The sequence below is a fragment of the Meles meles genome, chromosome 10, assembly GCF_922984935.1.
Source record: "Meles meles chromosome 10, mMelMel3.1 paternal haplotype, whole genome shotgun sequence".
NCBI classification, from domain to species: Eukaryota; Metazoa; Chordata; class Mammalia; order Carnivora; family Mustelidae; genus Meles; species Meles meles.
Window position 1 is genome coordinate 5,620,489 of NC_060075.1, and position 8,954 is coordinate 5,629,442.

General features: G+C 54.1%; 1 protein-coding gene across 10 annotated transcripts in view; it reads left to right on the forward strand.

Annotated features, from left to right (window-relative positions):
* The window catches only part of PRKAG2 (protein kinase AMP-activated non-catalytic subunit gamma 2), a 248,359-nt gene extending 242,999 nt beyond the window's left edge, over positions 1-5,360 (forward strand). For all 10 annotated transcript variants that reach the window (XM_046020199.1, XM_046020200.1, XM_046020202.1 and 7 more), the window contains one exon: positions 4,249-5,360. In XM_046020199.1, the coding sequence (XP_045876155.1) occupies positions 4,249-4,280 (32 nt within the window). In that variant the 3' untranslated portion in view covers positions 4,281-5,360. The remainder of the gene's footprint in view (positions 1-4,248) is intronic.
* The last annotated feature ends 3,594 nt before the right edge of the window (positions 5,361-8,954 follow it).

Here is an 8,954-nt window from a genome sequence, read left to right on the forward strand (position 1 = left end):
TCTGAAACACAATAGCCTTCATAATCATGAAGCAGTGATGAAAGGACTCAGTGAATGTGAGACTGTTGACAGCATCACTTACAATAACCCCGAACGGGAAACGACCCTGACACCCGGCAGCAGCACCAGGCCGCGTGGCGTGCGTTCTGCGGGATGCCCCACAGCGCTGACCATGACCGCACACTGCTGAGTCTGATCTCACACACGTGACCTCGAGCAGAGGAGCGAGGCCGTCCGGGGAGTGCGATGCCGCTCGCCTGCAGCTTCCACGGCTCCCTCGTGCGCAGCGGGAGAAGGCCTCCTCGAGAGCGGATTCCTCCTTGCAGGCACGTAACTTGGCACCTTCAGAAAAAGGCAGCCCTCTTCCAGGCAGCAGCCCTGGGCCGAGGCAAACACGTGCCCGGCAGCGTCAGGGTGAATTTCAGCTGTCCTGTCCTGTGGCCAGGATTCCCCATGCCTTGCAAAATCAAGAGCAGACAAGCCAAGATCTCTGTCCTCTTTATGCCTCGTGTCACAGGCCGTAGGGATGAGAATGTGGGCTGGGGCGCCTGGCTGGCTCAGTCAGTGGAGCATCTGACTCCTGATCTCAGGGTTGTGAGTTCAAGCCTCACGTCGGTATAGAGATTACTTTAAAATAAATTTTTTTAAGTTTTTTAAATTAAATTGAGATTGTTGGGCTGGATGAGTTTACATTTCCAACCGTGTATGATATTTTAAAAATTCTAAGTCCCTAATAGGGCTCTGTGGGGAGGATCCCTGTTCCACAGCCAGAATTTGAAATGTACGTTACCATAGAAATAACGTTCTAAAGATAGTAGTCGAATTAGCATTCTCTACAATATAGTATGTAGAACACTATTTAGGAAAATGCTCCGTGTTCCTAATAACTGGATTACGAGTGAACATTTGGAGAACTCTCCCAGAGCACGGGGCCGGCCCGCTTCAGATCAGCAGCCTTGAGACGCTCCGACACGTGAGGGCCGGCAGCCTATAAACTTAAGAGGAGCAGTCCAGCCCAGGTTGCCTGGTGCCCCTCAGGCCCTCGGAGCTGCCTGAGTGGGGGCAAGCTGCTCAGCTCAGTTAGCCTCTGTCCAGCCAGCTGTAGAGCAAGGAGGTGAACACAGGCCCTGCATCCCTCCAAGGACACTCTCAGTTGAAACCAAAACACGCACGGAGCCATTTGTGCACGACAAGGTGCGCCGTACCCAGGAGCCACGCTGCGGGGTGGGTGTTCACGGACTAGAAAGAAAGAGGCACTTTTAGAAGGTGTCCACTGTTAACACGAATAAAAGGTACCAGAGGTATATATTTCAACAGCTGATGGACACAGTCCCCATGATGGATACTGATTCGCTGTCCTAAGTTTCTTTAGCAGCAGCCCCTCGTGAAACTCAGACTGTCCGAAGAAACCGCGCGAGTGCACACACCAGAGAGCCAGATCTGAGAGCAGGAGCGACAGCTTGTTAGCCCTCTGTTCTCATAGATGGTGACTCTCTTTCAAAAGTCGTCTCGTGCCGGAAGCTGCATCAGGAGCTGCTGAGACGAGAAGAGGGGTAGCGCTCCTGCCACCACTTGGAAATATGCCAGCCAGACCGTGGGTGTTACGAGCAAATATCCGTAAACGCAGCACAGTTTTAAACCATTTCCGAGAGTACGTACAGGCACGCCTCAGAGACAGTGGGTTCGGTTCCAGACCACTGCAGTAAAGCAAATACCTCGGCAAAACAGTCCAGAATTTTAAAACAACAACGTGCATGCCGTCGCTGACAAAGACTTTATTGCTAAAACGTGCGACCCGCCGTCTGAGCTCTCAGCAGGTGGGACTTTCTGCGGGTGGAGGGTCTCCGCGACGCTGCCGGCTGCTGACCCGTCGGGGTGCTGGGTGCTGGGGGCCCGCGCGGCCCTGCGGTTTGTCGCACCAATGGCTCTTCTGTCCCGAACGGTGGCTCGGCGGCGGGCAGTGCCGCCCGATGGCGTTTAACCCACGGAACTGCCTTCAGAACTGGAGTCCGTCCCCTCGAGCCCTGCCACTGCTTCCTCCGCAGCTCGTCGTGTTCTGATCCCTCCGTCGTCGGCTCAGGAAGCCCCTCGCTCTGCTCCTCCCGAGGAAGCGCCTCCACGTGCCGTCCGGTCCCGTCTGACCCTGAGCCCGTGGCAGCTGCGTCCCCTTCTCGGGCTCCGCTGCTGCTCCTGGTCTCTTGCGGCTTCCTTGTGGTTCCCTGTCCGGAGCCCAGGCAGAGCGGACTGGCCTGGTTCTCACGCGCCGCGGGGCCTCCGAGCGGCCACGGAGCACCGGCTTCAGCTCCGGGTCACCGGCCGCCTTGGCCCCTCGCGACAGGGTCGCCTGCTGGAGCTCTGCAACCGGGCGCTGCCTTCTCCTCTGGGCTGTGCGAGTCCCAGCCGGCATCTTCCTCCAGAGAAGGCTGTTGGGTCTGCGCTGAAAGCCTGTTGTTTCGGGCGGCCCCCTCATCGGTGATCGCGGCTAGATGGTCCGGAGACCTGGCCGCGTCACCTTGCACTTGGGTGTTGCGGAGATGGCTTCGTCCTGGAGCCTCCCGAACCGGCCGGCCAGCTGCAGACCTTCCTTCCGCAGGTCCTCACCGCTCCGCGTCCCAGCACGGAAGAGTCCGGGCCCTGCTCTGGATCAGGCTTTGGCTTAAGGGGATGGGTGGCTGGTGTGGTCTCCTGTGCAGACCACGGCCGCCGTCTCCAGGCCAACAGCAAGGCTGTTTCACTTTCTTATCATTCATGTGTTCACTGGAGTAGCACTTTTTTTTTTTTTTAAAGATTTTATTTATTTATTTGACAGAGAGAGAGATCACAAGTAGGCAGAGAGGCAGGCAGAGAGAGAGGAGGAAGCAGGCTCCCCGCGGAGCAGAGAGCCCGATGCGGGGCTCGATCCCGGGACCCTGAGATCATGACCTGAGCCGAAGGCAGCGGCTTAATCCACTGAGCCACCCAGGCGCCCCCACTTTTTTTTTTTTAAGTTTATTTGAGTAATCTTTACACCCAATTTGGGGTTCCAGCTAACGGCCCCAAGACCAAGGGTCGCATGCCCTTCCAACTGAGCCAGCCAGACACCCCTGGAGTAACGCTTTTAATTTTCTTCAAGAATTTTTCCTTTGCATTGACAGCTTGGCTCACTGTTTGGTTAAAGAAGCCTGTCTTTCAACATGCCTTTCTCACACTAAGCGTAATCATTTCTAGCTTTTGATATAAAGCGAAAGATACATGACTGACTGCTCCTTTCACTTGAACACTAAAGACAATTGGAGGGTTGTTAATTGGCCTGATTTCAGTATTGTGTGTCAGGGACAAGGGAGGCTCGAGGAGAGGGAGAGAGAGATCGGGGAATGGCTGGTCAGTGGAGCAGTCTGGAGCAGTCAGAACACACGCATTTATCAAGCTGCTCTCTTATGTGCGTGTGGTTCCTGAGGCCAGCAGTTACAGTAGTGACGTCAGAGATCACGGAGGGGCACCCTGGTGGCTCAGTTGGCTAGGCTCCGGTCATGATCTCATGGGTCACGGGATCAGGTCCCACACTGGGCTCCGTGCTCAGCGGGGAGTTTGCTTCATAGATTCTCTTCCTCTGCCCCTCCCCTCCTTCAACCACCTCTTTCTATCAAAATAAATAAATCTTTAAAAAAAAAAAGGGATCACTGATCACAGATCACCATAACAGGTAAAATAATAAGAAACTTTGAAACACTGAGAACTCCGAGAATGTGACAGGGACACAGAACAAACTCTGTTCGGCCACCAGCACCAGTAGACTGGCCTGATGCAGGGTTGCCGCAGACCTTCAGTGGCAGGAACAAATTCATGCGCAGAGTGCAGGGAGGCGAAGCGCGAGGGAGGGGGTCGCCTGCGGGGCAGCAGCACCGCGCAGCAGCCTCGCCAAAACACGGGCGCGCCTTCGCGTAAAAATTCGAGCCGCTCTGCTGCTAGAACCCGCTTCTCTTTTTTTCGAACTAAATCTTGCAAACTTGGGCTCCTGACACGTAACACAGATTTGAAGTGCGCTGCTGGGACAGCAGGTGGTTTGGGAGGGGCTTGGGGCCACCTGCTCATCTCCTGTCCCCGGCTCCCAACTTCTGGAACATTCTTCTAAGGCACTGCAGAATATGGGTGAAGACCACCAAGCGGGGGGGCAGGGGGGAGGGACCACTGCTCCTGTGTGTAAGACAGGCCCAGCTGCGACATACCTTCCCTTTCCTTTGAGACTGTCATTTCTCCATCTACCAACAGGTGCCAAACAGAAGGAGGCGGAAGCAGAATGACCACTGTGAGTAGAGAAGCCCTTGGAGGAGAACCTGAACAGAGATTTTGGGTCACGCTTTGCCTCGTGAACACGGACCGTGACAGAAGACAGTCAAATGGCTGAGAATGTATATCAGGGTTGAGTGATGGGTATTTTTTCCAGCGATACTGAAACTGAGCATAAGAAACAGAGTTTATGTGTTTGAAGATTCAGGCTTGCGTTAAAAGACTGTTTTCAGACCTTTGTCTGAACGATTTCAAGTGCTGTATGTCATTAAAGTGCACTGTGTCCTGAAATTTTTCTTACTTTTCATTTCAAAGAATTCACTGGTCTGTAACAGGTAATACGACATAAGGCGAGCGCATGGCCTTTTCAGACCTAGTGCCTTATGTCAGAACACGCGTAGGTCATCACTGCGGCCCATGGCGGCTGGAGCCACACGGTGCTGGGGCGGGAAAGTCTTTGGACCTTTACCAAATCAGTTTGTTTTCATTAGATTTGTCGAACAGTTGTAATTTGGATATAAATACTTTATAAAACTTTAATGACAGTTTTACGTTGAAGTGTCTGTTCTGAACTATAATGTAAACAAAACTGCTTTACAACAGCTTTATTTATTTCTACTTTCATGCGATTTTTTACACCTCGTGGTGGGGAAGCTTCACCGTACCCATTAAGAAACCATTGGTTGTTATTTTCAAATGGCAGATTTCTCATTGCGGTTTGGATCTGGAGAGGATAGGACTTCGGAAAGAGCCGCTGCTGGGTTTGAAAAGCTGGTGTCTGAAGGTGTGGAGACCTGCTCTGCTAGACTGGAAACAGGCAGCGCTTAGGAGGAAACAAAAGTGCCGGGAAGATGTCTATTTTTTTCTTGTGTATTGAAATGTAAAATCATGATGTTTGTATGACTGCTGATGCGATTGTTTTTGTAGATTTTATTGTGGCATATACAGTATTGTCATATGGTCGAAAAGAAACAGCGTTTCCTAATGTAAGTGCTCTGGAAATGTCGACACTGTATATATATATATGAGTATAGTTTGATTTTTTTGTTTTGGGGTTTTTTTTTGGCAGATTGGAAAATTAAAATAAATCTTATTATCGGCTGCTTTGTTAAAGAAGTTCTTTAAGAAATGCCATGTTCTTTAAAATGCCATGTCTACGCCGTTTCCGCCTTAGCTCTCTCTCCCCAGATGAAGAACATGAATTCTCAAACATCATCAGAAAGAAAAAACCCTCGTGACTTGATTCACAAACGCTTCCTCTCCGTTATTAAACACAATATATTTAATGAGAAACTGATGGGCAGATTCCACGTGCCGAGCCGTCACTTTGTTCATCTCCTAAGAGGCCAAATGCGAGAGCATACGTCTCTTTCCCTGTGGAAACAACTGTGGTCGTGACTTAGGTCTGCGGTAATATTTGGGAGAAAGGGGAAAGAGGCACAAAGCTCCTAAGACACAGTTTTGGAAGCCAAAACCTCCGTTTTCAGCCCACCCCCGGTCTGCAGGTGCACACGAGTGTGCTCAGGCTGCACCGCGGGCGGACGTGTGACGCATATATTCGCTTCGGAACATAGTTCGGGGCCCTTCACAGAGCCGTGTTCACACTGTCTCCTCCCACAGGCGCACTCCCATCCAGCAGCCTCGGGCCGAAGGGGAGGGCGTGGGGCTGTGCAAACGTGCCCGCCCCGCAGGAGAGCCCGGGATACACCTGCAAGGGTCAGTTCCACGCCTCAGCCGGAGAGGCACAGCCACCTACCGTGGAGGGCTGTTATCTTGGAGTTGTTTCCAGTGAGTGATAAAAGATCAGGTCCTGCTAAGTGTCCTCTCTGTGCCCTTCTAGAAAGAAGGAAGAGTGGCACCTGAGCCAGGTGAAGGAAGGACTCAGGGAAGAGCCTAGCTGACCTGAGAGAATCCACCTGACCCCCTTGCTGGGTAAGCCTCCTTTTCCGGGGGAGGCTCACCGGCACCTGCTGGGTCCGCCCCCCACCCCACAGAGCCGTGTGCCAGTGCACACCACGGGGCGCCCACGGCCCCCAAAGGCTTGTGAACAAATGAGAGATGAATATGAAAGAGCAGATCAACACTAACCACATCTGTTCCAGAAAAGGAGGGCATCCGTCCTGTTTCATGTTCTAATCTCTAAGAAAAACTTAGCAGATTTATTGCACCAATGACATTCCTTAGATCCTCCTACAGAAACACTTGCATGAGCAGACAATCCTCTTAAACCAGGAGTTCTCACCCAGGAGAGAGGCTGGATCCTGGGGGACATGTGGCAAAGTGGAGACATTTCTGGTTGTCACCAAAGCAGGGGTGGGGGTAACTACAAGCATCTGGGGGGCAGAGGCCACAGATGCTACATAGGACGGTCCCCACGACACAGATATCCAGCCCAAGATGCCAAGAAGGAAAGAGCCTAGACACGGCCCGAAACTTGTGTAATGTGCCGCATATTTTGGTCACATTGGTTACTTCCTCACCGAGTCTGTCCGTCTTTGGGGAAGGAAAACTCGGCAGGCAGCCAGCCTTTCCGGGAAGGGAGACAATCAAAGTACTCCACAGGTGGATTCCAGAGGATTTATTTCCAAAGTTCTTTCACCAGAAAGAGAATTTTGCTTTGCATCCTCGCGCTCTCAGGAGAAGATCCCAACCCGTAGGGAGATACTGGCGAAGTAAGTTTCACGTACGGACACGTGGCCTGATTTTATTTCTCGGACTTAACATGCTGCACACAATTTCCCTTAGACGTCGGCCAAAGTGAGGGCACGGGAGGTACGGGCACCACCTGGCTCTCGGATTGCAGATCCTTCCTACAGGGAGGTCGGAGAAAAGCCAGGTACCTAGCTCCTTCTAGAACCTTCCATGCTTGAAATACTGCTGACCTCCACCTCCAAGGAACCTCACAGACGGGAATCTGAAGACTCGCTGAAACGCTGCTCTGACTTCAGGATGGGCTTCCGCCTGGAAAGCCCGCATCGCAATCGCCTGCTCTGGTTTGACACCAGAGCCTGCGGGACCTGCCTCTGTCGGGTAGGAGATGCAGGACAGGCCTCACGGCTGCCCCCACCTGCCGACGTCAGGAGCTTCTGGCCCTCTCCCTCTCCGGCAACCCGTCACCCCCACAACAGTCCCAGAATGCCGGTAAACGCCACCACGTGTCACTTTACCAGCCACGCCTCCTCCCGGCCCAGGGAGAAGTGCTTCCACGCTCCGCCAGGTGCAGAGCCGCTCCCTCCCCGCCCAGCGCTCGTGCCTGCCCTTCCTTCCTGCCTCTTCCAAACTGCGCTGCTGGGGAGGCCTGGGAGAAACAAGAAATGGCCCAAAGCTACGCCCCGGGCTGCTTACGGCCACAGCCTCAGGTGTAAAGACCAAGGGGCCCTCAAACTGCTCCCCACCAGGCCTGACAACTTCCTGGCCAGCACAGACCCGAGGAGGGGGAGCAACCCCCCCCCCCCCCCGCCTGCGGCAGGTGCACAGCCGGTGCCCGCCTTTCTTTGGCTTCCTGGCCATCGAGGCTCCCTGAGCTGTGGCCCTTCAGGCCACAAGGCCTCCCCACAGCCGGCCAGGGGGACAGGGAGAGGGTCACCCTCGGGAAACCTTGATCTCTATCTACAGCCCCCGCCCCCGAACTCCGGCCCTGCCAAAGCCTCCTCTAAAAGCCCCCCGCAGGTGCCTCACGTGGGACTCGTCTTCGCTCGGGAAGGGGTGATGCTGGCACCCTCCGTGAGCTTTTCACCCTCCTCCTCTCCTCCCCGCCCCTTGAACAAACACCATGTAGTGGTTTCTGATGGCCCCGTGCATTCAGACTGATCAGCCCGACAAGCTGACCCTCCCAATTTACATTCATCACGGCCCTTAAGTTGCATTTTTAAAACCAAAACCCTCATCGTCTCAGGCGTCTGGGTGGCTCAGTGGTTCAGCGTCTGACTTCGGCTCAAGTCGGAATCCCAGGGTTCTGGAATCGAGCCCCACATTGGGCTCTCTGCCGAGCTGGGAGTCTGCTTCTCCCTTTCACTCTCCCTCTGCCCTGACCCTCAGCTCGTGCTCTCTCTCAGTTAAATGAATAAAATCCTTTAAAAAAAAAAAAACCCTCTCATACTCATTTCACTGCTCAGAAACCACCACGGGCCCCACGGCAATGAAGACCAGGCCCCCTCCCCCGCCCTCTCCTTCCACTGAGCCTCGCACCCACATGCTCCCTGCTCTTCTCAAAGCGCCAGGCCTTCCACACCCACATCCCTTCCCACCTGCAGACACTAAGCCACTCTCTCAAGGGCCAAATCAATAGCTACCTCCACCGTGAAGGCTCCCGGGATTCTCCCCAGCTCACAGACAGATGCCTCCTCCCTCCGACTACCCCGAGCCACACTTCTGTTGGCCTGGTCCACCGGGCCTCCTTCCTGGACAGCGGAGCGTGCCGCTGGAGGCCCCCTGGCACCTGGGGACGGAAGATGAGCTGCTCAGCCCTGCCCTAGACACCAGGGTAAAATCCCTCCCCTGGCCTGGCCTGGCTTTTCCCTCTGCACAGTTATCGAGGTGGACAAGACCGCGTGTGTGCGCACACTGTCACGGGCAGTAGGGCACTCCCTGAACGCGGGAGGACCCGCCAATGTTAGTAGCAGCCACTGTCCTCGCTGATGGTCACCCGAGGCCCTCAAGGAAGGGAAGGGTTTTCCCCACTTGTCTCC